Here is a 27,268-nt window from a genome sequence, read left to right as displayed (position 1 = left end):
CCCTTAAAGCGAAGTAAGTGGTCAGCCCTTAGTCTAAAATATGCTAAACTTTCAAAGTGAGAAATTTACGAAAGTGATATTCACAAGCCGTTTACTACATAAATTGCAAGATTAAAGAATCCATGATGGAACTGTACTCAAAATCGTCACACTTATTGTAAAATTAATAATTTACCCTGCATAATTCAACTCAACTTTTAGTTTTTCTAAGAAATATGCAACACTATACCAAAAGCCATCTGTTAGACAGTATGAAGATGCGCTATATAGTCACTCTCGAGCAACCAACCACGTACATACAATTTCTCTCATCTTTGACGTAGTGAATATGAAATGATTATGAGCAAGTATGAATAATTTCTATTTTTTTAAAAGCAATTTCATTGGCATCCAGCGGTAAATGTTGATGAAAATCTACTGACACGCTTTTTTTTTGACGACGATAAAACTTTGATCATTTTGATTAATGGGGACATTGGCTCTGACAGCGAAACTCACCAACAGATTATGAGCTTTTTTTGAGTCTAACCAAAAATATTCAGTAACCCAATTTTTAGCTTAAAATGTTGACAGAAATGTAAAAACTGCTAATCTTTTCTTTTTTTCTCTTCGTTGACAAATTTACCCCAAAAAAAAAAGTTTCTCTCAAATAAATTTTATCATTAAAGAGGTTTGTTTATTTTTTCCGAGTAAAAGAGATAAGCTTATGCTGTTTGATGCTTATAACATTACATGTGTGCACATAACAGTGAAACATTTTGTGTTTTATGGATCTTTAAAAGCTTTCAACATAAACTTCATCATACATTTATGCAAGCATGCCTCAAAAAAAAAAGTTGTTTGTGAATTCTTATCATCCTTCGGAATGAATGGTGGGAAATTTAGGCTGTGGAACTTTGAGAGTTTTTAGCTTTTACAGATTATACCTGGAAGATGAATAAGATTGAATTGTGTAAATGAATTAAATGTATGATGGAATAAATACTCGAAATTGAGGCGAAATGTAACTGATCAATAAATAGCAACTACTTCGTTGGCCGTACAGATTAACTGTGGTTCATGGCCTACCTTAATTTATGCTAAAACTGGCCCTATCGCTGGCAACCGCGTGACAATTACCGATGCCAAGTGGAATAGCTCATTTTAGAAAAGTTTGAGTCGATTTGACAAGACAGTCACGAAGGTAAACTTGACATTATATCCGACAAATAACTAGACCTACAGACGACTAATGCTATATTTTTTGAAACGTTCCAGAGAAAACGTCATTAGTCCCTTGTTATTAGCTAGACACACCATGTCATGTTGTCCAATCGGAAATTGAAAGCTTCTGCTTCTAAATAATTTTGGAATTGTTCTCGATTAAAAAGCTCAATCTATGCTATTACGGGCCTTAAAAAATATCGCCTTTTAGACCATTGCCCACTAGACTCATGACGTGCTTATAGTCCAGAGTTCGAAGTCAACTGGGAATTTTGTATGGAAAAGCTGACTCAAGTTGAGTCAACTCCATGTAAAACTCAGAATCAACGAGTTATAATCAAAACAATCAAAAATTGTAATTGAACCAATCCTTCAACCTTTTAATCCCTAATTACACAAATCCACAAGAGTCTCATCGCCTTGGGTGTGTGGAATAAAAGACAAAAGTTTGCTGTGTTTTTTATGATTGAGTGCATTGTATGTTGTTAGGTATATACTGTCTCAAATGACTAAAAACTTTGTCTTTACCAGATAAATGCACAACATTTTCAATTTGCGCTTTTTTTTTCTCTCTGTTGTTGTTTGTTTTTCATGAATGCAGGTACACACATTTTAGGCAATAAGAGAATCAAACGAAGGGAACAAAAAAGAGATTTCTAGTAAAAAAAAAGAAAATAATCGGCTTAATTTTCTCATTTTTTTCTCATTGCCACTATAAATAGATCTTATGTACAGGCAGAAGAAAAATATTGTGAAATTTTCAAAGCGGAAAATAATCGCAGTTCATTATTTTGAAGCTTGTTGCTCAATTGTAAGGAAGTGTCTTTTTTATATCCAATAAAACTTAATAAGATCATTTGATTGACGTTCCCAGTGACAAGAAAATGGGAAAATTAAAGCAACCAAAAACTCTCGAATTATTATCAATTGAAAAGTCAGCCGAATGGTTGTGCAATATCGGTGAAAAATTGATATCCGAGTGCAAAATGCCGTTCACAGATGACGAAGAAGATGTTCCAACAACAAATAAATTTACGCATGAAAATTTAGATTTAGTTGTTAAAATATCGCATGACTTATTCGAGAGATATGTGCCATATTATCTATATCGTGTCTTATCAGATGAACTCATGAAGAGAATCACGGAACTAATTGAAAAGTGTAAAAACGCAATAGAATTTAAAATAAACATGGCAAAGTTCCACACGCAGATTAAAATTGCCGTACGTTTAAGTGAATCATTAATATCCATTAAATTGAGATCTATTGATTTTGATGAATTACCAAAAATGATTCGGACATCATTTTACGCACAATTGAATAAATTAGAGGGAATTGAACATTTAAGACTTGGATCGGTGACCAGTGGATGGAAGACATTTGAAATGGAATCGACATTAGCAAGTAGCTTAAAGCCAATGAAGAATTTAACACAATTATGTCTCAATTATGATTGCACCGACAAGATTCTTAAAGTTTTAGTCAAAAATTGCCCAAAGCTGTTAAGTCTCGATATCACAAACTCAAAATTTGTGACAAATCAGAGTGTTGACATTATAATGGAATTAAAAAATTTAAGAATTATTCAATTATATCGTACGGGTGTGACAATGGAAGGATATATCAATTTATTATTACATTTACCAGAACTATTGGATGTTGGACGTTATGACGAACTTGGAAAATGTTTGGAATTTATCGACGAATATCATCCAACATATGGTAACTTTAAGCTTGAACATTTCTCATCGAATCATGCGACAACAAATCAAGTTCAAATACTTTGCGAAAAGTTTCCAAACTTAAACTCAATATCTCTATTTCATGATGAAATACGACTCGATTTAATGACATTAATTGGTATTAACAAATTGGAAAAATTGAAACTACGTTCGTGTGAGTTCTATTCGGATCGTATAAGAGATTTACTTGAAGTTAAAGGTTGTAATATTACAACATTAGTACTCGAGCACGTTGATCAAATTGATATGAATGCATTGATTTATATATCACAATTCTGTCCCGAACTTCAGACACTTTTTATATGCAATTGTAATTTATTACTAAGCACGTCTTTACACTATCGTTATTGCAAGTTACCGCCATTTTTGAGTTTAAAAAGTTTGACACTAATTGGTACATGTGCATTGGAGCACTTGGAATATATTTTATCATATTCACATAAAATCAAATTTATACATTTGGGATCTCACATACCAACAACTGATGAGCTTTTCGAAAAAGTTTTTCTCAAGAATGAGCTTTTCTATCTCGAGGAATTGCGAATTATGCAATCTTATGCACTGACAATCAAATCAGCATTCATGCTTGTAAATAATTGTTCTAATTTACAGCGACTCAATGAGCTTGAAAGTTGGTATTGTGTATATCCACTACAAATTGACGAATTAAAGGATTACGTACGAAGACATAATCTTGACATTGACCTTACGTCATACAGAAAATTTGCTACATAAAATAGACTTAAACTATGTCACATTAGGAATGGGAATTAGAAATGAAATTTTTGGGTCTGTTTCTATTTTAAGCATCTTTTCTGACAATAAGCGTAGCCAGAAATTTCTCGAGGATTTTTCCCAATTGTTTTTATTGTGAGATGTCCATGTAATCCTATATAATGAGGGATGAGGGAAGGGAGGTAGACCCCAAAATACCCTTTCTGACTACGCTCTTTCTTATGAGTCTGAAATTTTATAAAATTGTATGTCAAAGTCGTTGAAATTTAGGTTTTTCAAAACATAAAAAAATTGGAAATTCAAATTTTTGAAAGCCGTTAAAATTCAAAATATAATAACATGTATTTTTGGTTTATAATATTTAAACGAACGAAAGGAACATGAAAGCTGTGCTATATTAATTTAATGGGATTTCATTCTAAGATTCTAAGAGACATATGAAGAGTTAAGAACTTTGAAGATCAACATTAACAAACTATTTAACCTACAATTCACTATAATTAAAATAATGTGCCAAAAAAGTAATCCAAAAATGCTACCGACGTACTGAAAACCTGTTTTTTTTCCTTAGATCAAATATTTATTATTATTTATGGTTTTTATTAATCAAAGTTGTTGTTTTTTTCATTGTTGAAAAGTTTTAATAAATTTTTTAAATAAAAAGAAAACTCAGAAAAAAATTAAGAGAAAAAAGGAAACTTAGGGTAAAGAATATAATTTTTGTGGTAATATAATTTTTGTGGTATTGACAATTTTTTGGAAATTCTATTTTACACTGCTTTTCACTTCCAGAAAGGTAAATAAATTATGAAAGAATGCTATTGAAATGATATATGTTTAGTTTTATGGAGCTTTTACCTTACTATAACTAAGTTTTATCGATCCAAAAATTTACCCTAAAAATTCAAGTTTTTACTACAATTTTCAATTAAATATTTTCTTAAGGAATTATGACTGATTCATTTAGGAAGTGGACTAATATGATAAAACAAACCATATATTTTCACAATAATTAGTATTAAACAGTTAAAGTTAATTAGTTTAACTAAAAAAACACATTTAAAATATGTAAACATTGAATATAATTTTTGTGGTAAAAAAATCTAATTTTTGTGGTATTTTTTCTAAGAAATTTTTTGGTTGATTTTTCCCTAAGGTTGATGCTCCCCTATCTCATTTAAAATTTAAAAATTCGTTAAATTTTTTTCAACTTTTTTTTAATTAATTTATCATTTTCCACATGCTTTGCAGACTTAAATTGAACTTAAATTGGTTGAATATAAGCCTGATAATAAATTTAGCCAATCTTCTTGAAGAATTAAGCTAGAAATTCTCAATTTATTATTACCACAAAAATTATATTTTTTTACCACAAAAATTATATTTCATACCACAAAAATTATATTCACTAATAAAATCAGTTTTTCACGAAAACTGTTATTTTAGGATAAATTTTGATTAGCTTATAGTAAATTTCCTTGTTTCCTGAATATTTTGCCGAAGAAATTGTCCTAAAAGAATTAACACGTGAAAAGTTATGAACATTTAAAATCTTGAAGATTGAAATTACCACAAAAATTATATTCTTTACCCTAATAATAACAATTAAAAATTATATTCGGTTACTGGATTGTTCATTTCAGTAACAGAATATCAGCAAGATTTTTGTGGGTTATTCAATAACATAGAGTAAATATATTTTTGGTAAAAAAATATTAATGAGCTCACATATAACAACAATTCAAGTACATTCTTAAGTTTGCAGAACTAGAAAAGGAAAGCTACTTAGGAATTAATGAAGCGTACATACCGTAAAGTGTGACTTTTGAAGATTTTTCTTGAAAATTGCAAAAACACGAGAGAGCTTGTGCAATAATTTTCAATGACATAATAAGTTGTACTTGATATCTTCTTATGACGTTAACCTTGAACTTGTAGTTCCTTCGTGAATAGAATTTTTAAAATTTCTTGAAAAATAATCTTGAATAAAAACCCGATTAAAAGCTATCTTGCTTGAACATCAATTACTTGACAATATCTTCACCGAACAACATTCAGGACATTTTGTATGTTTACATCCAATTTTTTAATTTTTTTGAACAATTTTTTAAAAAACTTTTTTTCATATTTTTTGGAATTTTTTCTTCTCTCCGAATCTGCTCATAAAAATATAACGAAGAATTTTTCTGTTTTTGACACACCTTGATGAATTGTGAAATTTTTCCTTTTTCTTTTGTTTATATCTCGTGTAACGTTGATTCTATTATTCTATGATATTTAATTGTAAGTTGTATAGGGGGCAAAAATAAAAAGCTGATGACAAAACGACGATGACATAAATGTGACCATTTTTTACTTCCTGTGGAGCATAAGAATTTATAAACATTAATATGAAAATGAGCGGAAAATTTAAAAAGCAATTAAATCATACTTAGACTTCTTGCTTTTGTGGTGATGATTATCTCGGCTATCTTCTCTCGGTCGCTTCTTACTATCGTGATGACTGCTCTTATGGTGACTACTGCTGCTACCCTTTTTCGGGCTGTGATGACTGTGAAATGTGAAATATAGCGTTAGATAAATAAAGCTTTTTGCTAAAGTTTTATGGTAATTAGTCTAAACTATAAATCAAAGCGAAAGCAATTAGTGCTGTTTGTAAGCAGTTGTCTATTAAAGTTTTCAAGAGATCTTTCATGTAAATTTAATTATTCATATTTTTTTTAACAGTGTATCATGCAACACTTGGCCTTAAAATTAATTCTTCATAGACAACAGCTTATTCATTACACGAAACTCTTGTAACAAACCTCGATTTACTGGACTTTTTCTTGTCATTCACATGTCTATAATTATTAAACGATATGATACGATTTAAACAATTTATAATCAATATAAGTGGATAGAGATATATATGTATATGTGAAGGAACAAATGATAGGTTTAGATAATGACAGTGTCCGAATAGAAGGAAATTGTATAATGGGAACTAATAAATAACGATTAAAGTGATACATTACTTGCTACTCTTGTGGCTGCTTTTATGCTTTGATGATTTTTGTGGCTTTTCGTCTTCTCTGTATCTATCTTTTTCGCGGTCTTCTTCTGCCGCCTCTCTTTCCAAATCAGACCAGTCTTTTCCAGATTCTTCGTCACTGCCAAGGTCATCGGATGACTCATCCTCCTCTACGTCTTCGGATACCTCAGAATATTCGGAATCCGAGTCTTCGTCCTCTGTTTTATTGAATTATTTATTAGTAAAAGAATTCTTACAGAATGTTTTTCTTTTTATTTACCTTCAGCGTCTGAATCAGTTGGCTCATATGCATCATCTTCTTCATCTTCTGTTTCATCATTTGCGGCATCCTCTCCTTCAGAGTCTGGCTCCAAGAATGTCCATCCACCAGTTTCAATAAATCCAACTGGATCATCCGTAATTGTTTTCATAATCTTTGTCCAATTAAGTGATTGAATACCTTCCGAGTAATGGATGTCACATGAGCTGTAAATTAAATTAATTGTTATTTTTCTTCCAAAAGTCAAGTTTGCGCATTATCAACGAGAAATTCAGAACATTCAAATTTGTTTCTGCGCGCTATCAACGAGAAAATAAAAAGTTATGTACTTACTTCAACCATTCCTTTACGTGATCCAACATGTTCATGGGAATTGCATTAATCATAGCAATTTTCTTCTGATAATCTTTAAAGACAAATACCATATCGAAATTTCTCAAATGGAACTGAACTCTTTCAAAATGAACTAATTCAACGTCTTCAAGTGGAATTACGAGTGGTGGCCATTCTGTTAAATTAACAAGACTTCCAGATGTGGGTTGAAGAAGTACCGTACTACGATAAGGTGCACCAGGGAAACCCAATTCACGGAATGGAACATCAAATTCAACTTGCTGTTTAGTCATTGTCTCGACTTTTTCACAGAAACTCTTAAATGCTGTCTTTAATTTATCACGAAGCTCTCGCTCGGATTGTTCTGCTGCTAAATCGTCACGATCGTGCATGTGCTGGTGCTTACCAAGATCTGTTGTAATTTCACCAACTTCAGTATAAAATTGAACATCAACATGCTTCTTCTTTCCAAACATAATTGCATGCTTAAGATGAAAATGTAATAAGATAATCATTTCGCCGTCACATGGTTGGAAAAATGCACTCTTAATGTTATTGTAAAGAATGTCAACTTTATCGCCACGAACTGATGTATAACGGAAGCCATTTACGTGCGCTTCAAGTGAGCCAGTCATACGTTTCGTAACAATATTGGGACGAATGTAAAGATCCTTTAGTTTTGGATTACCTTTATTTTGCGAGAGCACTAAAGTATCTTGTTTCACAAGATCTTCTTTTTCTCGCTCTTCCGCCTCACGCGTTTTGAAACGCTTTTGAACTTCCTTTATCAAACGAAATGCTGTATTTAAATTTGATGACGGTGCTGAAATTTCACCGGGCTCTTTTGTATTGATGCTACGGTACGTAATCTCTTTTAGGAATGTAGCATCGGGATTAGAATACGTGCCGCCTTCTGTTTTACTCATTGTTGCTCCAGGATGGAAAAAATTGATACGCAAATATGTATAGTCACCTTCAACGGACTGTGAGATGTTCTTTATAGTTGAAATATGAAATGGGACTGGAAGTCCAAAAATTGGCATTATAACCGTCTCATATTTTTTATCAACATATAATTTCAGATCTTTTACTTCAGGCTCGCGAGGCATTTGATTAACACTTTTATATGACACGGTCGATTTACGGACTTTTTCTGCTTCCTTACCGCCAGATTGTCTAGCTAAACGTTCCTTTGCTTTTTCATTAAGTGCAATTGAAAGTTCCTTTTGATGCTGCTTACGTTTCTCTTCTGAGCTGTTTTCTGAACGCAATTTATTTTCCAAAACTGTTGTGCGCTTTCTTGATTCTAAAATTTCGGTTGATTTTGGACCTTTTGAGTTCTTTGAAGGTTCCATCTCTTCATCTTCTTCGCTATCATCCTCTTTTAAGAAAATTCCGATATTTTTGATCTTCTTCTTTGATTGTGTTAAAATACTTGCAGGATTTTCGACATCATTTACCAATACTGTATCGCCAATAAACAGAGCAAGTATTTTTCCTTCCTTATCCGATGAATTCTTATTCTCTAAACTTGAAAGTCCAACATTCACGTTAAAAATCATACCTTTCTTGATTAAGGCTGTGCATTTAGGTCCAATTTGAAGTGAATTATCACGAAACTCTAATCCCATTGCAAATCCGAAAGTTTTCGTGAGCTTATCGACGAGTGATGGGTTCTCTTTTTTGGCATATTGCATGCCAACTTCATAAACATCTGATAATTTCTTGCCGGGTACTAAAACTTTAAGCATTTCTTCTTCTAAATTTACCAAAAAGTTGTATTGATCCTGTAATTTTTCACTTGGATTTACCAATAATGTACGTACAATATTCGAGCAATAAGACTTGTAGCGTACACCCAATGAGCAAACGATAGCTCCAAAATGAAGATGATTCTTGTCGCTTACTGCACTAAATTTCAAGCTGTAACTTCCACCAGATTGAATAATTGGTGGATAACACATATCTAATTGAGACATGTCAACACCTGAGACATATTTCTTATCAGTCAATGCTTGTTCAACGCCTTCAGCTAATTTTGAGTGCTTTACCTTCTTGTCAGCATCAATAATTTCCATAATATGATCTTTGAGATATTTGTTAAAGACATCAACAGTCACTAAACATGCCTTCTTAACAGTCAATATTTCAGATTCTTCTTTAACGCACATAATCCAGCCAAGAGCGCTACTAACGTCAATCTGTTCAAAGTCCTTTCCTTTAATAAATGCTCGCCAAGATTCACAAAATTCACCAGGAAAAACGTCTTTAACGAAAACACCAATGGTCTTGCCTTTTTTCGATGCTTTCATAGCTTCCAACAGTTTTTCAAAATTTGCTTTATCTTTGTCCGTTTTATCCTTAACTAGTAGCTTAATTTGCGGAAGGTCAGTTTCATCTTTAATGCTCTCGATTTGTTTAAGGAATTCAATCTTCTTTTTGCTGGCTAAAAAATTGATGGAATCTTCGGTGAATATAGTAATTGTGTCAGTCAATTCATATCCCAAAAGCCAATTCTAAAAAGATACAGGAAAAAGGACATTAATTGAGGTTAAACTGGAGTGATGTAAAGGATGATGGAATTTTAATCTTAATTAACTTACCTGAAGTGCTGTTGATTTGCTGTATAGAACTTCCTCGTCAGAACCAACGGCTGACATGATACAGTCGGACTTTTGAAGGGAATCATCATGGTTATATTCTGGTTTCTAAATTTTATTTGAGCGGCAAAATCAAAACAATGGAAATTTAATTATTTTAAATTTAATCAAATGTTCATGTAAATACTGCAATCTAGCTACTGTGAACACTTAGTTTACGTATTTTATGATAGAAATAGACGTTTTTCGGCATGGAATCATGCCAATTAACTGTGAAAATCGAAATATTGCGAAATTTACCTTCCAATTTTGATACAATCTTTTCACTCGTCGAACAAAGCTCTCTTTATCGAGAACCACGTTAGACATTTTGCTCTATCTTTAACGAACTCTTATCCAGTAATGATTTTATTAACTTCCTGTGTCTATAAATATTTTATTGAACTGTGTTTAATTATATTTTTTTAAGGTTTTAACTTTTTGCAAAATTTTTTTCGAAGACGCTCAACTAAACTACCCTAATTTTCGAAAATTCAAAATTTCAAAAACCGTTAACTGCGACGAATATTTTTTGTTTAAATTATGTTGAAAAACACATTTTGTATTATTTATTTTATGCTGAGCATATGGTTTTCGTTGTTAATGTGCTAATATTGAGCCGTATCAGGTAGGTACTGAGTAAAACCAGTTAATCTTAGGATTAAAGTTCACAGTTAAAATAGATTAATTAAATCCTGAAAATTTAAAAATCATGCTTTGGCACAAAAAATCACCCTGAAAATCATAGAATAAAGTAAATAAGGCAGTAGGCTATATATTTGTGGTTTTTATCAAATTTTCTCAATTTTTATTTTCAATCAAGAGGGAATATTTCACATTTTCTTGCAGATTTCTTTTGCAAAATTTGCTCTTTTCTTGCTTATTTATTTAACATAATTTATGTTTTAATGTGCACTCTTTTGGGCCAATCTCTTGTCACGTTCTTCAGCAACACTAAGCTTAATACCCTTACCCTTTGGTAATGAGATGAATGCTTTAGCGCCCTTTCCAATAGTAAAGACGTTTGTTAAACGAGTGGCAAATGTATGACCATTGGCATCTTTCACGTGGATAATTTCGAATGATCCTGGATGTTTTTCTCTGTTGACGACAGTTCCGACACGACCCAAATTTCTACCTCCTGTGATCATAACCAAGTTTCCTGATTCAAAACGGATGTGATCTGTGATTTTTGAACTAGCAATATCCAATTGAACTGTATCATTAACCTTGATTGTTGGGTCTGGGTAACGGATTGTACGTCCGTCATGTGTAACTAAGTATGGGATCTTCTTGGGTCCAATCATAACTTTCTTCACCTTGCACAACTTGTACTGTAATTAAAACATATTCATTAATATTTTTGTCATTTTAAAGACATTAGAAGTAAAGATGATTAAATTTTGGAAGTAAATGTCTTCACCGATAAGTGTTACTGAATTGAATATTTTGAAGACAAACAGTGACCGTATTGGTGACATTTGCTGTAGGCTCTATTTTGACTCGATTTCATCTTCAGAATCATCGATGACCAAGCTTCGATAAAGCCAAATGATTGTAAATAGATATTTTACTGTAACTTACTTTAGCTTCATCAGCAGTAATACGGTGAATGGTGAAACGTCCCTTAACATCATAGATCAAACGGAAGAATTCACCGGTCTTTTCGATGGTGACGACATCTAAAATATGAGAAAATAGTTCATTAGTACTAGAAATTAGAGATAATAAAGGTACTGTAGTTATTAATATGGAAGCTAACTCATCTACTGTATCTAGTTATGAGTTAGGGCAAATTAAAACGAATAATATTCGAAGTTTTATATGAAATGCTTCAAAGTTAGGGATTCAGTTTTAAAGCACTAGTCTCTTCGGTATAAAAGATAAATAGCTGTTACATACCCATGAATCCTGCTGGATAATTGATGTCAGTTCTGACTTTGCCATCAACTTTAATGTGGCGTTGCATGACAATCTTCTTAGTTTCGGTGTTTGTCAAAGCGTACTTCAAGCGATTACGCAAGAAAATAACCAATGGAAGTGATTCACGCAATTTGTGTGGACCAGTTGATGGACGTGGAGCGAAGGCTCCTCCTAATTTGTCCAACATCCATGCTTTTGGTGCTGCTAAGCGCTTCAAATGTTTCTTCGGACCGCGGGCCTATAAATGATTAAAATGTTATTTAGATTGTTGTATTTAGCTATAGAATATTATTAGTAACTTACCATTTTCCGAATTTATGTTCCTGTAAAGAGAAAACAATTTGATGATTAGACTAACCTCAAAATCATGTTAGCAAAATTTTAATTTTTTAAATCAATAATTTTCCATAATTGATCGGTATAAATGATTTAATTACATTAAGCAATGTGCTTTTTATGTGACTTGTATCTTTGGCTGCCTTAGCTGTTTAATTAAGGAAATTCACAACACATTTTTGTTGTGTTAATGCTTGAATATATTTTCATCAATTTAACATTTAATTTTCGTATTTAAGGACGATTCTTTGATTTACTCCTGTAAATCCTTTATTTAACTTCACATTATAATTAACTTTAACTTAAATAACAGCTTTAATTAATGGAAAATTATTAATTTTGTTGAGCAAAATGCACTTACTTCGGGATGACGAAAAAAAAGAAAGAGAATCTCGAATCCGAATTCGACTTTGAAAATGTTCGAATCGTACACATCAAATATTTGAATTTCGAAAATACGTTAAACTGAATTCATACAATTCGAAATTTCTATAGATTTTGTGTCATATTATGTTACTATTTTAACTTAATATTATTTTTTACTATTAATAAAATAATTTAAAAACATAACAAGAGTTGTATCAATGAATTTTTAACATCCAGCTATTTAGTGATACATTTCAACTCTGGAAGTAACATAAACAAAAGATATGAATTTTCCAAATATCAAGTTAGAGAGTAAATTAAGAAAAACCCAGCTTTGTTCATTAAAGAATGACGAAAAGACTATCCAAAGAACATGCAGGAATCTCCAGATATCAAAAATTGTAAGTATTTTTATGATTGTTCAACATAACCTTGTTTTTTATGCTGCAAATTATGATCCACAGATATCAATCTTCATTCCGGAGACTATGCCAATTGAGTCAATGAATGATGCTTATTATAGCATAGAAGAATTCAAGGTTGCGGACATTTTAACAAAGAATTTCATCGACGGCTATGTCCTAAAGGGTGATTTATGCTGTGCATCAACAAATGATAACTTTGAAAACTGCCAATTTATTCTATCAGATAAAAAATTAACATTAAGGCTTGACAGAGAATTATATTATTCACTTTCTGCTGTACATTTAACGAAATTTCTTAGAAAGAATGAAAATGACCAGCTGTTTGTGACATTCGATATTGACTTGACACATGATCTCATAATGAAGGTCAAGAACGAGCTGATGTCAGAGGAAGTCGATAAGCTAAGCATAAATTTTTCATGGAAACCTAAGGACAATGACGTTTGTCCATCATCATTAGCCAAATTTCTCACAGACATGGAATATAAAGTTAAGGAATGTGAAAATAAGTACCTCAATAACTTCTTATACAGCATAAAGATCCCACAAATTCCATCAAATCCTCTTAATGATGACACTTACGAGGAATGGAGTGATTTACTAGAACATACAAGTATGATTATGTTAGGCTGTGAAACTGAAGAAAATACAGCACGAAAAGACTCAAACTTAATAAAAGTGCGAAGAGGAAGTGTGCTACATTACAAAGGATTCATTCCATACAGTAAAGAAGAAGATTTATTGATGGAAATTCGAAGCATGATAAAAGACAACTCCTCATTTCCATACATAGCCGTATCATCAGTTCCATTCTCTGAACTACAAAAGCATTTTAAAACGAAATTATTTTTTATAACATCAGAAAGGATTTATGCTTCAGAATAGTTTTTATTATTATTCATAATATGTTATGTTCTTCCAAAAAAATTGATTTTTCTACTAGCATACATGATCATAAGTATTTAAAAGTGAATATTGTAATGTTTTTAAAAATATATTCCTGATTTCCTTAAAGAGCCATCTTTCGTCCTTCAATGGATATCTAATGAAATATTGAAAATCAGTCAATATAAAAATAAATCATGAATTAAATAAAAATGAATCTTACAGTATTCAATGCCTTCATGTTCTTCATACGTTTTGCGTCAAGGAATTTCTTCATATGCTTCTCATATCGATTAGGCTTCTTTTTCGTAATTCTTGACATGTCAACATCATTATTACTTTGCGGACGGACCACATAGTCTTTTGTTGATGGCATTGGAACTCTAGCTCTGGCTACATAACCCTTATCACCGGGTCTTAATGTCTTTTCCTGATCCTGATTAAACGATAAATCTTTACGTTTATTTCCTTCCTCAATTTCGGGACTCTTTCGTCGCTTTCTAGGCATTTGCTCCAAATCACGCTGTTCACGTTCTTCACGTGTTAGTGCTGTAAATTATTAATTAAAATAAGTCCTTGAACTGTCAATCAAATTTTAATAAATTACCCTTAAAATCACAGCTTAAATTGAAAATTGGCCGAGCCCATTCGGAAATTAACCTTCCAGCTCTTTCACGGTTTTCCTTCGTTTCTCTTGGATGCTTATACAAATACATGACGGCTTTTCCGATACCAGATTGTTTTAAATATGATTTATCAATTGTTGGGAACTGAAACGTAATTTGTTGATAATGAATTGCTTAATACCAGGACAATAACAAGTTACTTACATCAGCTAAGAGTCTTAAAATATTTTCACGAATTTGAAGGCAAGGCAAACTTCTATTTGGTAAGGGAGCAAGCCAATCAGTAAGGACGTTGAGGACATTATGTTCTAAAAATGCCAATTGAAGGTCACGTTTGATGAGTTGTGACATGACAGACTTGAGCATTGAAATTTTCTTTGTTGCAGGTCTATTTTCTAAATTTAATTCTCTGTCTTCTTCAGCGGCATGTCGCATATTTTGCAGTAACTGATCAATTAAATCATCATTATCATTAATTAAACTAATATCGCCTCTCTTTCTTCGACGAGTCTTTCCTTCACGACATTTCGCCAAAATTTCATCAAAATCAGATTGAAATTCCTTTTTCTGTTCGTCTTCTCTATTGTCCACAACTCCTTCATCATCGCTGCTATCTGGAAGTACCTTCTTTTCTTGGCCACTTTTTTCTTCTTCTCCTTCATGGTCAGAATCAGTAATTTTATTTCTAGGCAACTTCGCTTTCGGCTCATTATTTTCGTCTTCAGAATCACTCAAAATAGCTCGCTTCTTACGTGGTGATGGCGAATCTATTAAAATAAATTATTTTATTAGCATTGATTTAGATCATTTATGAAACTTGTTTTAAAATCTTGTTTTCTATGCTAATTTAACTAATATAACTTACTGCTACGACTACGACTACGACTGCTACGGCTCGATCCACTGCGACTTCTTGAACGACTACGATCGCGTCCTTTTGAAACACTACGACTTTTGGATCTGCTACGGCTTTTTGAACGTTTTCTTGAAACACTGCGACTACGCGATCTGCTTCCACTTTTTGAACGGTTACGTACTTTTGACCCACTTCGACTGCGCGATCTACTTCCACTTTTGGATCGACTCCTACTTTTTGAACGACTACTACGTGACCCACTACGCGATCGGCTGCTGCGAGATCCACTTCCACTACGACTACGCGATTTTCGACTTCCACTTCTAGAACGTGATTTTCGTCCACTTCCACTTCTAGAACGCGATTTTCGTGCACTTCCACTTCTAGATCTAGAACGACTATTTGATCGGCTACGACTACGTGATGAACTTTTTGAGCGGCTACGGCTTCTCGATACACTTTTGGATCGACGACTTCGGGAAACACTACGTGACTTTGAACCTGATTTACTTCTTGATTTCACACTTCGAGATCTTGAACGTCTTACTTCATTATTTGATTCTTTTGAAGGACTATTCGAGCGACTTTTTGACTTCCGTTCTTCACTTTTTCTTGAGGCATCGCTTTTTGATCTAAATAATTGATTTGAAAAGATCCAGTGAAAAATTTTGTACAAGAAAAATCAATAAATGCATTTTTACCTTGAACGAGAATGTCTCGAATGATTTGAGGTAGCAGAATTAGCTGAACGACTTCTATGGATGGTATAAATTATAGCTTGCATTGCATAAATATAGTCAAAACAATAATAAAGCTTACCTTGAACGTGATTTTCTGGATTCATTACTATTTCTACTGGATCTCGAATGGTGTGATTTTTCGCTGCCTTCTTTAGACTTGATCGATTCATTTGAATGACTTCTTGATCTTGGTGATTTCGGAGGGGATTGAGGAGTCATTTCGGAAGCATTTATTTCTTTTTGTTACAAAAGTAAAAGTGATGAAAGAAAGATTATGAAATTTCCTTATTATTTCACATTTTCACAAATTTTCTTCATGTTGCACAAATAGATATCAACTTACCAGCTTCAGAATCCATATTTGTAGCTATTAAAATACTCTAATTAATCTAAAATTGTTAAAAATCTCAAAATTGAATATTGCCGAAGAAATTGCGATGTTGCCAAGTTTGTGAATTTTTATTTGAATTTATTTTGACCGTTAATTTTTTTTTACATTTTTCGAAAAATTAAATAAATTTATTAATAATAATAATATTATGTCCAATTATGCTTTGTTGGCATCAGGATAAAGATTCAATAGATGATCAAATTTACCACCGCAAGTGTTTTGATAATGTCCACCATCATAATAAATTTTTGAGCATGATTCACAAATATAGAATGTCTGAAAAACTCGCAAAGTTCCGTCGGCAACAGAATCTGCATTAATTTTTGTACCATACTTTGTAGCTTGTTCCATGTTATATCGTCTCCACGAGAAGAATGCTTTATGTTCAGGAAATCCAATTTTTGATGACTCCTCAATGTCCGCTAAAAATGGCAGCAAATCATTTGGTATTGACTGCCTGTTGTACTTTAATCTTATCAAGTCAAATTTCGAGGCAATTAAAAATTCATCGCAATTGCAAACCATACAACGACTGAATATGTATTCACGTTTAATGTTGATTTTAAATGTCTTTATTATTTCCTCCAGTGCTGCAATGTCATTCAAGTTGTTCAACACATACGAAAATCCAGGCTTCGTAAACTTTTGATACTGTTGAAGTAAACATTGTCATTTAATTGTCATGAGAAGAGATTTATAAAATAATAAAATAGTCAACAACTTACTCGGCTGCATAACGGTTTACTAGCTGTCAAAATTATCCGATTCTCATTTTGTGAATACTTGATGCATTCGTCATGATCGACGTAATCTCCTTTAAGGATTCTTGTATCGATTCCAACTTGACGTAAAATCTTTCCTACACCGCCAATCATGTAATCAGTTACAAAGGAAATTTCACGAATACTGAAAATAAATATATTACATTATTAATCGCACGATAACGTGATTTATGCTATTTATGCCTTTGACTTTTGTACAATTTTTGTCAGAATTTCGACACATTTTTGATAAATTGATTGCTATCTAAGATAATTAGTTTTTTTTGTCAAGCACAGATCGCTGTCACAAAACTTTTTGTGCAAAATAGAAGCACAAGGGAATGACACAAATAAATAAAAATTACCTTTTCGGTTGTCTATAAATAATATCTGGTAATGGATGTTGTTGCTGTTGACTACTTTGAGTTCTTTGTCTTGATTCCTTTTTTGTCAATGAAGCAATATCGCGCTTATTCTCCATCAAGATATTATTAATCAATTCATCATAATTTATACCCAATTTCATAATGGCATTTCCAATGATATCGTAAATTTCAAACAGACAAAATGCATCGAGTGCTGCATATGTGATTTGTTCAGCTCTTAATGGTCTTTGTTGCCAATTACTAAACTGATTACTTTTATCCAATTTCTTTCCGAGACATAATTTCACAAGATTTGACAAGCTCTGCGATGACACATCTTCATGGAATGGAAAACGGAAATCGGGAAAATTTATGACCTTTTGCCATAAACCTTGAAGGTCTAAATATGAATGTGAAGACTGATTATGTTGAATACCAAATGCTTGAAATTTAACCAGCATAGAAATGTCTGTAGAGTGAGCAAATCCTAACTTTAATATTTCCTCATTATTAAAAATACATCGTCCTAATAAGCTCCAATCTCTACTTGACATATTATGTTGCATTAATGTTATAACATCGACCAAGTAGATTCTATCACGTTTGGCAAGTTGAATGAGTGATACGTCACTGCATGAAAGTATTGTTGGCTTCCATTCCGTATCAAAAGATATAATTTTTGATGTTTGCAGATCGTTTATCATTTCACGATATAACTCAATTTCATTAACTAATATAACACAGCAATTATTTAACGGCAGTGCATGAACACATTCTCCATCCAATGATACTGAATAATTATCATTTTCTTTAATTGTAGATTCAAAATTTGTAAACTTATCATTATTAATATTATCACGAATAACTTTCGGTACTTCACTTAAATCAACATTATAGTACTTTGTCCATTTAATGGCATCCTCTAAGGATCCATAATTAACACAGCTACAGACTAGTTCTTGTTGTAATTCTTTATTTTCGTTACCGATTGTGTCTTTGACCATTTCCTCGAATGATGCCTTATTGAGACTTTTTTCGATGAAATTCTTACGTAAAATAAAAAACAATGAGCCAAATTCCTTCTGCTTCTTCATGTTTGGCGATATTGAATCAGGTAATTGGTATTTTCTCAACAGTCTGTTAAGTAGCTTTGCTACTGTCTTTTTATTTAACTTTTCATATTTTACGTCCTGTAACTCATACTTTCTGATGTAATAATCGCAGACTTGACGAACGGACGAATCACGCTGCAAAAATGAATCCAATAGTTGAATCATTGGAACTCGCAAATTAACTGCCTTATCCAAATAGTCCTCAAAAATGCCTAATTTGTCTTGTAAAATTAACGGAATTAGAAATTCGTCGATTGAAAATTCATTGTACAATTCCAAGTCAAATGCAATTTGACCTGCTTCTTTAAAATGTCTAGTAGCTACCAAATCACGGATTTCAGCAATAAACATATGCTTGGATTTAATAAGTTCAAAAATATCCACAACAAGTCTAAATGCTGTAATTTGTCCACACTTTTTAAGAAAATTGAACGCTACCATTTTTTTGTTGTCATCAAGCAACAATGCTGTGTCAAGGTTGCACATTTTCTTAAATTTCGCCAATTCATCCAAAATTGTAAAGGCAAAAGAGTTGCTTTTTGGATTTGAGTGATCGCTTGCATTGGCAAAGAATTTAAGGGCGTATAAAAATGGATCGGAGACATTCTGATAAAATTTCTGTATAACTGATGACACCACAGGTGATTTCTTATCTATTATAATTAACTTTATTAAGTGACATTGAAAAACAAAATTATCGAATTTAGACAACTTACATTGTTTCCAGTATTGATAGATTTGATCGAACCACTGCTGTGAATTGTTATCTAGTGATATATCGAAATCCCGTTTCTCTAATCCAGCCTCAATGCCCAGAGGCTTAATTAATTTAATTTTTGCAACACTTTGTTCGTCCGAATTTTTCCGAAGATCTACTTTCAGCTTTTCTGGACTCTCATTCACATAATACTCATCGTCGTCACTATTAAAATACTCTGCTGGATATCCCGAACTTAAATGAGCCATCCTTTATATCACAATTATCGCCTTAATTAAAGATTTTCATAATTTTCGCGTTCTTAAGATTTATTCAATTTTTTTTCTTCTCTCAAACTTTTAAATTTTTATTGACCGTTACAACAGTTTTCCACGTGTTTTCAATTTTCTTTACTATTTCTTAGAAAACATTTCTTCTAATATCTATTCACGTATAAATTACTTAATTTACTATCATCCAATGCTAATGAAAGTAGGCTAAATTTATCGATTAGACAATTAAAATTAAAAATTTAAAAGATCATGGTTAGCTGATTCTTACAAAATTCCATAAAAAAATTTCTCATTGTTATGCATAAATGAAATTTAACAAAAATTCTATTTTTATTGCTTATTTTAAGCATTCAATTGAGAAACTTGTTAATAACTCTAAACTGTAATTAAGCAGGGAAAATTTAAAGAAAATTTAATAGTTTGGATAAGAGGAAAATCGAGTGGAAAATTTTATGATTGTGCAGTTTCAAAAGCGCATTTCTATAATTTGAATTTAATTAAATATTAAAATAGAATAACAATAGAGGAAGTGACAATTTTTAATAAAATTTGGATGTAAAGATCAAATGACAAGAAAAAACGAATTGGCAATCAGACAGACACATGGACAAAACTCGGACATTAAGACAATCTATGACATGAGTACAGTTTTCCGAAATAATCGGCTAATAGTCACTCAGTCGCTCAGTTCAACACAATCTCTCGAGTAAGACGGACCTAAAATATTAATAGAGCCGCTTTAATAATTTTAATTGTAAAAATTCATATTTCCTCATTTTAATTAAAGATTATGAGAGCATCAACAGTTTTTATTGATTATTGAGGATTAAATTTGTGCAAGGAATTAAGGAGCAGATTTATAATTCATTTTATTAGAGGTAAAAAATTGTGATATAGAAAAAAGAGCGAGAGAATAAGTTCGGCAGTGACACTAGCTTGTGATGTCGATGATTTATAGACATTTTTGTTCATCTTGATGGCTGTTTAAATTTATTTAAAATTAATTTATTGATTATAAAGACATTTTAAAGTCCTTAATATGTGATTTTAATGGATAATAGTGTGTCTATGTGTTGGATATATGGAACGAGTCACTCCGCCTTGGACATAAATTTTTTATTCACAAAGAGAGACATAGTGAGAGAAAATTCGTTAAGTTTATTTCAACATTATTTTTTTTTTTTTATTTTCTAAGTGTGTAAAATAAAACTATTAAATCATTTGACTAGCTCTCCATTGCGACCACAGATAATAGATTGCATTCAACATAAATGTCGCATAATTAATGCAAATATTCTTATGCTAGATTTTTATGTATTACACTTAATTCCATAAATTTTATATTATATGTGTGTATATAGTACTTTCTCTCATAATTTTTGTGTGTCTTATGTCTATGTTGTTTTTTTTCATACTCTTGCGCTTAATATCTTTCTTTACATACTGGGACAAGCGAAAATAAATCGCAACACGATGTGGCGAACATTTTTTTTTTTGTTCCTTGCCTGTTTTATACTTAAATAATAAAACAATCGTCTTCTAACTGGGATATTAATGAATGAGGTTTATGTGGAAAAGTGGAAGAAAAAATGTAAACACACAAAAAATTATGGAAAATATATATATATAGTTAGCTATTATTTTCTTTTTGGGATGTGCGATACCTTTTTATAATCCACTCCAGGGTATCAATTAGAATAATTAAATTCAATATTATTTTTAACGGAAATTTTAAATTCAAAAATTTGCTATCTAAAAATCATGAACCCCTATCGACCCCCACTAATTCTGACATGCTAGTTCTTATGCACGTATAAATACCAAAAGTAAACAATCATACCAATTAATTAATTATTTACTGTTAGCCACTGTTACGAATTTAACAATTTGTGACTGTATGCCTACCTACCTTCAGTTGTTCCTCTTCGTCCTTTATAAAATTAAGATTATTTTTAATAACTTTTTATCACAAATTTAAATAAAAAAAAAGCATCATATCATTAACACTTCAATTAACATACTTTGAAAAGAAAAGCGAAAAAGAAGAAGGAACAACAACAAATAGAACGTACGTAGAAGGCTGATTGAGAAAATGTGTAAAGTCAAATACAAATTTTTTTTTTTTCTTTATGAACAATATAAAATTTTTTGTAAAATAAATAAATGCACAATGGAGATTGCCGTAAGATATATGTAAAAAAAAAATAATATAAGAATTGCTTAAGACTAAGAGAGGAAAGCAAAAGCTTACTAGTTGTTTCTTGTGTGTGAAAAAAAAATAATATTGAGACAACTTTAAATTCGCCACGTTATCAGAGAAAGAGAGAAACACACAGTAAAGCTATTCTATTTAAAAATATATTTATTCTCGCAGTCATCATTAATAATGTAAAATTTACATTTTTATGCTTAAAAGTTCTATTGAACCATAATAGCATTAATGATTTGAGTCAAACGCGCGTCAATAATTCATGCATACGTTAATTTTTTATTCTTTATTATTTATTTTTTTTTTGTGTGTTATCAAACTTTAGATAATTTGGAGTACATTCTCTCTTAGCATACTTCCACAGAAAAATATTTCATTAAAGCCCTTATTTATTTACTTTGGATGACTGATTTTTTACGTGAAACAAAAAAATGCCTCCAAGAACTAAGTCTGCGTACATTTAAATTATGTAAATTGTCTGTGCTGTTTAGTAATAGTGATGTTATTTTAAAGTTCATGGTATTTCCAATGAGATTACTGTTCTCTAACCGAGTTTTTTTGATTTTTTTTTCCATCATGTTAATACATTTTAATTTGTAATACATAGTTTTAAGTTGTGAATTGTTTTTGTATGCATTTTACTCGTCAAGGTTTCAAATGCACTCGTTCCTGCAAAATTAATTATATGGACATGATTGATGCGTATGTTTATCTCTTGAGTTTATGTCATTTTACGTACGTTTTTTGATCCATACGTATTTTTACGTACGTTTCTACTTAAAGCTTACGTAATTTTACGTACGTTACTAAGTTTACGTATTTTTAAGTGCGTTATTAAGCTTTCGTTACTTATTGAACTAGTATTTAAAAGCTCTCAAGAGATCATCAAAATTACAATCACATGCCATTTAAAAATAAAGAGATAGAATATATAAATTGCGCTATAATTATCAGCTTGTGATAACTCCCATTCTCAAAGCTTTGTATACAATCTATTAGGGACTAATTTTTATTTAATTCCCCTGAAGATTAGAACATGTGAATTAATTTGATATTGATATTATTTTTTTTTTCTCTTCTTTCGTTTTAGGTATATGAAATAAAATATAAATAAAGGCGAAGAGAGCGAGAACAAGAATAAAGCAAAAAGGCAGATAAGAAGAAGGAAAAAGAGCATAAAAAAAAAAAACAAAAAAAAAGTCTGAATGTAATCAACTGTTTAACAACATCAACTTAAAGAGACAGACAAGGATATCAAGTGAAAATGATCTGCATTTGATTTGTCATACTTTTACGTTGTGTGTTGATTAATTCAATTTAACATAAAACAAAATAATTTCGAATGAGCAAGAAGTAATTAAACAAAAACAAATAATAGAGAATAGCGAACAAGCATGACGATAATATTATTTCTTATTGATACATCAGCATCGATGTGCCAAGAAGCATATGTAAATGGTGTTCATAAATCATATTTGGATACAGCAAAAGGAGCGGTTGAGACGTTTCTCAAATATCGTCAACGATCACAAGATTGTATGGGTGATAGATATATGCTGCTCACATTTGAAGATCCACCAAATAATATAAAAGCAGGATGGAAGGAGAATCATGCAACGTTTATGAATGAATTAAAAAATTTACAATCAAATGGATTAACAACGGTCGGTGAGGCATTAAAAGGAGCCTTTGACCTGCTAAATTTGAATAGAATGCAATCTGGAATTGATACTTATGGTCAAGGACGTTGTCCGTTTTATTTAGAGCCATCGATAATTATATTAATTACGGATGGCGGAAGATATTCACACAGAAATGGAATAGATAGTCAACTGTCGTTGCCACTTAATGTAAATATTCCTGGGGCAAAATTAACAAAAGAGCCCTTTCGTTGGGATCAACGATTATTTTCGTTAGTATTAAGGATGTCAGGACATAGAGGAGATGAACGAACAGAAGGAAAAGTACCGCATGACGATTCACCATTAGAAAAAATGTGTGAAGTGACAGGAGGTCGATCATACAAGATTCGTAGTCAATATGTATTAAATCAATGTATCGAGAGTTTAGTCCAAAAAGCTCAACCAGGCGTTGTCATTAACTTCGATCCAGTATTTAAAGAGCAGCAAAAAGATCTTAAAGAATCTGATATGCCTGAAATGATTTTTCAAAACATGAAAAAGATGATTTTTGTACCAAAAATTCCAAATATCAAGTCATTTCCACTTGGGTATTGGCCATTGCCCGAATCATATTGGCCTGATGTAAAAATGACATCACTTCCACCACGTGATGCACATCCAAGGATTAAAATTTCTCTAACATCACAAGATGAGCCACAAATTGTAAGGAATTTTCCAATTGATAAATATGAAATGGAAGGAAGTCCATTAACACTTTGGATATTGTCGAAAAAAGATCCAAATAAAGTCTATCCAATAGTTGTGGTCAATTCAAATGGCGGTAATATGCACGATCCAATGGCGCCTTATCGTATGCATCCACAAATGACAAATGAAGCACCCTTTGGATACTTAAAAGCTAATAGTACTTTAATGGTCGTACACTTTTACGTTTTACCATACAATTATCAATTCTTATTGCCTCTTTTATGGGAACTTGTGCATAAACTTAACTTAAATCCAACGAGTGAATGGATTAATAAATTTGCATCGTATGTGAAAAATATTCCACAATATTATTGTCCATTTTTAAGGAAAGCACTCGCAATGATCAATATTCCCTATCAGTTACTACAATACATTCTACCAGAATCACTTGATAGCTATCTTTCTCCAACTGTTGCGAATCAATTAAAACAGATGAAAAACATGGCAAAACAAGAGCAGGAAAATCTATGTATGAGAGTATTTAAGCAACTAAAACAACCTCGAATGCCATATCATCAGCATGAAACTGTAAAATTAAATTGTGGTCAACCATTAAGAACAGCAGAATTGGTAAAACATCCAATGCTTCGTGATACATTTCAGAAGATTCATGGTGAAATCAGCATTTTTGATAACTTTAATATTGTCGTTCCAACCCTAACAAGTGTTCAGTCAACAAAGAATTATAGAAATCCATTTGATATTCCACGACGTGATTTAATTGATGAAATTGCAAGAATGAGAGATAACTATTTCAGAGTGTCTTCATCCAACTTGATACTATTATCAAAAGATGCCGGAAACAGCTTACCTATTGCAGAAATGGGTAATTATCAGGAATATCTAAAACGTCGCGAGACGCCATTAAGAGAATTGGAACCGACAAATGTTAGGCAACATATGTTTGGTAATCCATATAAACGTGATAAGAATATGGTAATGGTTGACGAAGCAGACGATGGAATAGACCCAAATAACGGTGCACCAAATAAAATTCAAAACATAACAAAGAAGGACATTAGAATGAGTCGGAAGAGAAAGGCTGGTCCAATTCGAAAAGATTATGTCTACAAAAGAGCACGTTATGATTTTGGATATTCATTACCACCTGGATTGCCTTGTGGACCGTCCCCAACTCCATCAGAAATTGACGATGCTTCAGATACAGCCTCAGAAATTTCATACAGTATAGATGACGATGATACTCGGTCAGAATTTAGTGATGTTTCAAGCGATGATGAATTTAGAAAGAATGGACATATGCCTGAATATAATTTTGATAGTATATTAAATGACACGAATCCAGATACTATAGTTAGTACACCAAGTCCGCATTTACAACTACCACACTTAAATCAGCAATATCCAAATACACCACGACAGCCGCCAGGTAATAAACTAGTCAATAATGTTATTAACTTGATTTATAATTTTACAATTTCTTCAATTTTCATTTTAGCTGGATTGTCACGACTTAATCTTCAACAATTAGATTTACAAACACCGCCAACGCCACATTTTCAACAGAACTATCCATCTCATCATTTTCATCAGCCACAAATTGGTTCCGTGCCAGTCGTTCCACACATTATGCCTAATAATGGTGATTTATCATCAAATTCACTTCAAAATCCAGCTGTTGGAAGTGCTGTAACGTCACAGCCAGTTCCAACATCACCGACAACACCTGCACCACCATTTCCATCGATTGCAGCAGTTAGTGTTACTACACCAATTCAGCCAGCACGTACAATACACAATAACGATCTTAACGATGCTCAAAATATATCGAAAATTCTTCAGTCATCTATACATAATGGAACTAGTTCAACAATTCCTACAAATCATACAAACAACAATAATAATAATAATGATAATAAGGATAGTAAAAGACTATTTTTAGATGAGGGATCATCGCAAGTTAATCACAAAGACGAAAGACCAAATAATGATAAGAATCATCATCGATCAAAGAGAAAACCAGCCGCACAGCCAAAAGTGACAGTCGTTGAAAAACCAGAGCCACCAAAAACACCTAAAAAGCACATCCATACAAATGGATTAATAGATAAGAAGCCAAATCATCCAATACTGAATGGAAGCAGCAGCACCGATGATGCTGTTGATGATGAGCTTTTGGATAAGATTAAGGATGATAATATGGAGACGAGATCGCTTGTATTTACAGAAATTCGTAAATTAGGACGCGATTATAGTGGACTATTTGAACAATTAGGAAAGGTGAAAGGGTCATTTGATATGCGATTTAATTTCATCAAAATGTGTATTGAGGAAGCGTCAAGATTTCGTCGTAAGCACATGGCGGACTGCATACAAGAATGGTGGGTGTCGCGATGTGATGGAACAATTGCTGAACAAACGGGTAAAAAGCAAAAGAAAACGTAGTAAACTTTTTTTTTTTATTTTTAAAACATAAAAAAAGAAAAAATGAGAGAAATTGAGAGATATCTTACCCCCCTCATATCCTGTGATAATAATACGTGAATGAAACAAATCTGGTGGAATCTGATTTCAAATTTATAATGTTTATTAAACAATATCAACTATATCAGCAAGAATGAAAAAAAAAAAAAAGTTAAGGCATAAAGTCATCAGAGGATAAACAAAAAAAAAGTATTTTCTAATAGATGTTTTTATCTTCATTTTACACAACCTGAGAACCTAATTTTTTTTCTTCTAAAAAGTTATTATTATTCTTTATTTATGTAAATGAACTGCATTTTCGCTTTTCATAATCCACATGTCATGTAAATTAGTTGAGCCTTCCTTTTAATTTTTTTTTATATAGAGGAAGTTAAGGAAAAAAAGTAGCTTCCCTTTAATCGAGGGAATAGTATTTAATCTAACTGATCATTACTGTACATAGATTTTAAATTTTTGATCGAATAATAATAATAAAAAAAAAAATATTTGCAAAGGAAAAAAAA

General features: G+C 31.8%; 7 protein-coding genes and 1 non-coding gene across 13 annotated transcripts; 3 read left to right on the top strand and 5 right to left on the bottom strand.

Annotated features, from left to right (window-relative positions):
- The first annotated feature begins 1,963 nt into the window (after nucleotides 1-1,963).
- LOC139098511 (uncharacterized) lies at nucleotides 1,964-6,696 on the top strand. The gene is made up of 2 exons (XM_070650742.1): nucleotides 1,964-6,335; nucleotides 6,408-6,696. The coding sequence occupies exon 1, from the start codon at nucleotides 2,088-2,090 to the stop codon at nucleotides 3,678-3,680; it is 1,593 nt and encodes a 530-aa protein (XP_070506843.1). The 5' UTR covers nucleotides 1,964-2,087; the 3' UTR covers nucleotides 3,681-6,335; nucleotides 6,408-6,696.
- Nucleotides 5,686-10,404, bottom strand: dre4 (SPT16 homolog, facilitates chromatin remodeling subunit dre4). Of its 4 annotated transcripts, XM_070650739.1 has the most exons (8): nucleotides 10,207-10,404; nucleotides 9,910-10,014; nucleotides 7,307-9,822; nucleotides 6,974-7,179; nucleotides 6,698-6,911; nucleotides 6,488-6,523; nucleotides 6,112-6,231; nucleotides 5,686-6,039 (listed from the first exon to the last, which is right to left on the bottom strand). In XM_070650739.1, exons 1-8 carry the CDS (start codon nucleotides 10,273-10,275, stop codon nucleotides 6,033-6,035), a joined length of 3,273 nt encoding a protein of 1,090 aa, XP_070506840.1. In that variant the 5' UTR covers nucleotides 10,276-10,404; the 3' UTR covers nucleotides 5,686-6,032. The 4 variants fall into 4 exon arrangements, with proteins under 4 accessions (XP_070506840.1, XP_070506839.1, XP_070506842.1 ...); XM_070650738.1 differs by having other exon boundaries at nucleotides 5,686-6,231; XM_070650741.1 differs by lacking the exon at nucleotides 6,488-6,523.
- A 140-nt stretch (nucleotides 10,405-10,544) lies between these two features.
- Nucleotides 10,545-14,016, top strand: LOC139098102 (uncharacterized). The gene is made up of 3 exons (XM_070650220.1): nucleotides 10,545-10,573; nucleotides 12,808-12,971; nucleotides 13,035-14,016. The coding sequence occupies exons 2-3, from the start codon at nucleotides 12,855-12,857 to the stop codon at nucleotides 13,878-13,880; spliced, it is 963 nt and encodes a 320-aa protein (XP_070506321.1). The 5' UTR covers nucleotides 10,545-10,573; nucleotides 12,808-12,854; the 3' UTR covers nucleotides 13,881-14,016.
- Nucleotides 10,724-12,328, bottom strand: RpS4 (ribosomal protein S4). Its single transcript, XM_070650419.1, has 4 exons — nucleotides 12,172-12,328; nucleotides 11,848-12,106; nucleotides 11,530-11,627; nucleotides 10,724-11,279 (listed from the first exon to the last, which is right to left on the bottom strand). The coding sequence occupies exons 1-4, from the start codon at nucleotides 12,172-12,174 to the stop codon at nucleotides 10,851-10,853; spliced, it is 789 nt and encodes a 262-aa protein (XP_070506520.1). The 5' UTR covers nucleotides 12,175-12,328; the 3' UTR covers nucleotides 10,724-10,850.
- LOC139098542 (small nucleolar RNA SNORA16B/SNORA16A family) lies at nucleotides 11,357-11,498 on the bottom strand. The gene has a single exon (XR_011545208.1). It is a non-coding gene; the product is annotated as a small nucleolar RNA SNORA16B/SNORA16A family (small nucleolar RNA).
- LOC139098101 (IWS1-like protein) lies at nucleotides 13,864-16,556 on the bottom strand. The gene is made up of 8 exons (XM_070650219.1): nucleotides 16,446-16,556; nucleotides 16,182-16,338; nucleotides 16,064-16,117; nucleotides 15,372-15,994; nucleotides 14,711-15,273; nucleotides 14,488-14,650; nucleotides 14,104-14,429; nucleotides 13,864-14,037 (listed from the first exon to the last, which is right to left on the bottom strand). Exons 1-8 carry the CDS (start codon nucleotides 16,459-16,461, stop codon nucleotides 14,005-14,007), a joined length of 1,935 nt encoding a protein of 644 aa, XP_070506320.1. The 5' UTR covers nucleotides 16,462-16,556; the 3' UTR covers nucleotides 13,864-14,004.
- On the bottom strand, nucleotides 16,535-19,773 carry Nbr (exonuclease mut-7 homolog). Its single transcript, XM_070650218.1, has 4 exons — nucleotides 19,448-19,773; nucleotides 17,620-19,384; nucleotides 17,219-17,399; nucleotides 16,535-17,144 (listed from the first exon to the last, which is right to left on the bottom strand). The coding sequence occupies exons 1-4, from the start codon at nucleotides 19,695-19,697 to the stop codon at nucleotides 16,650-16,652; spliced, it is 2,691 nt and encodes an 896-aa protein (XP_070506319.1). The 5' UTR covers nucleotides 19,698-19,773; the 3' UTR covers nucleotides 16,535-16,649.
- Nucleotides 19,774-20,423: 650 nt separating this feature from the next.
- On the top strand, nucleotides 20,424-27,268 carry IntS6 (integrator complex subunit 6). 3 transcript variants are annotated; one of them, XM_070650329.1, is made up of 4 exons: nucleotides 20,424-20,599; nucleotides 20,783-20,858; nucleotides 23,021-25,710; nucleotides 25,780-27,268. In XM_070650329.1, exons 3-4 carry the CDS (start codon nucleotides 23,325-23,327, stop codon nucleotides 26,724-26,726), a joined length of 3,333 nt encoding a protein of 1,110 aa, XP_070506430.1. In that variant the 5' UTR covers nucleotides 20,424-20,599; nucleotides 20,783-20,858; nucleotides 23,021-23,324; the 3' UTR covers nucleotides 26,727-27,268. The 3 variants fall into 3 exon arrangements, with proteins under 3 accessions (XP_070506430.1, XP_070506429.1, XP_070506428.1); XM_070650328.1 differs by having other exon boundaries at nucleotides 20,783-20,872; XM_070650327.1 differs by lacking the exon at nucleotides 20,783-20,858.

The sequence above is a fragment of the Chironomus tepperi genome, unplaced genomic scaffold (genome assembly GCF_022539635.2).
Source record: "Chironomus tepperi strain 1889 unplaced genomic scaffold, CSIRO-AGI_Ctep_v1 contig_445, whole genome shotgun sequence".
NCBI classification, from domain to species: Eukaryota; Metazoa; Arthropoda; class Insecta; order Diptera; family Chironomidae; genus Chironomus; species Chironomus tepperi.
The sequence above is the reverse complement of the archived record's forward strand: the minus strand, read 5'-3'. Positions and strand labels throughout refer to the sequence as shown.

Coding starts and splice junctions, on each gene's coding strand:
- LOC139098101 (XM_070650219.1), bottom strand. Junction 15,995..16,063: donor TCGAGACATTCTCGTTCAAG/GTAAAAATGCAT, acceptor TCAATTATTTAG/ATCAAAAAGCGATGCCTCAA. Junction 15,274..15,371: donor TCGTAGTCGTAGTCGTAGCA/GTAAGTTATATT, acceptor TTATTTTAATAG/ATTCGCCATCACCACGTAAG.
- Nbr (XM_070650218.1), bottom strand. CDS start 19,697: ATGGCTCATTTAAGTTCGGGATATCCAGCAGAGTATTTTAATAGTGAC. Junction 19,385..19,447: donor CTATCAATACTGGAAACAAT/GTAAGTTGTCTA, acceptor TAATTATAATAG/ATAAGAAATCACCTGTGGTG. Junction 17,145..17,218: donor GTAAACCGTTATGCAGCCGA/GTAAGTTGTTGA, acceptor TTACTTCAACAG/TATCAAAAGTTTACGAAGCC.
- RpS4 (XM_070650419.1), bottom strand. Junction 11,628..11,847: donor TTATCCAGCAGGATTCATGG/GTATGTAACAGC, acceptor CTCATATTTTAG/ATGTCGTCACCATCGAAAAG. Junction 11,280..11,529: donor TTACTGCTGATGAAGCTAAA/GTAAGTTACAGT, acceptor TTTTAATTACAG/TACAAGTTGTGCAAGGTGAA.
- IntS6 (XM_070650327.1), top strand. CDS start 23,325: ATGACGATAATATTATTTCTTATTGATACATCAGCATCGATGTGCCAA. Junction 25,711..25,779: donor TACACCACGACAGCCGCCAG/GTAATAAACTAG, acceptor TTTTCATTTTAG/CTGGATTGTCACGACTTAAT.
- dre4 (XM_070650738.1), bottom strand. CDS start 10,275: ATGTCTAACGTGGTTCTCGATAAAGAGAGCTTTGTTCGACGAGTGAAA. Junction 7,180..7,306: donor CACGTAAAGGAATGGTTGAA/GTAAGTACATAA, acceptor TTTAATTTACAG/CTCATGTGACATCCATTACT. Junction 6,232..6,487: donor AAAAAGTCCAGTAAATCGAG/GTTTGTTACAAG, acceptor CACATTTCACAG/TCATCACAGCCCGAAAAAGG.
- LOC139098511 (XM_070650742.1), top strand. CDS start 2,088: ATGGGAAAATTAAAGCAACCAAAAACTCTCGAATTATTATCAATTGAA.
- LOC139098102 (XM_070650220.1), top strand. CDS start 12,855: ATGAATTTTCCAAATATCAAGTTAGAGAGTAAATTAAGAAAAACCCAG. Junction 12,972..13,034: donor ATCTCCAGATATCAAAAATT/GTAAGTATTTTT, acceptor TATGATCCACAG/ATATCAATCTTCATTCCGGA.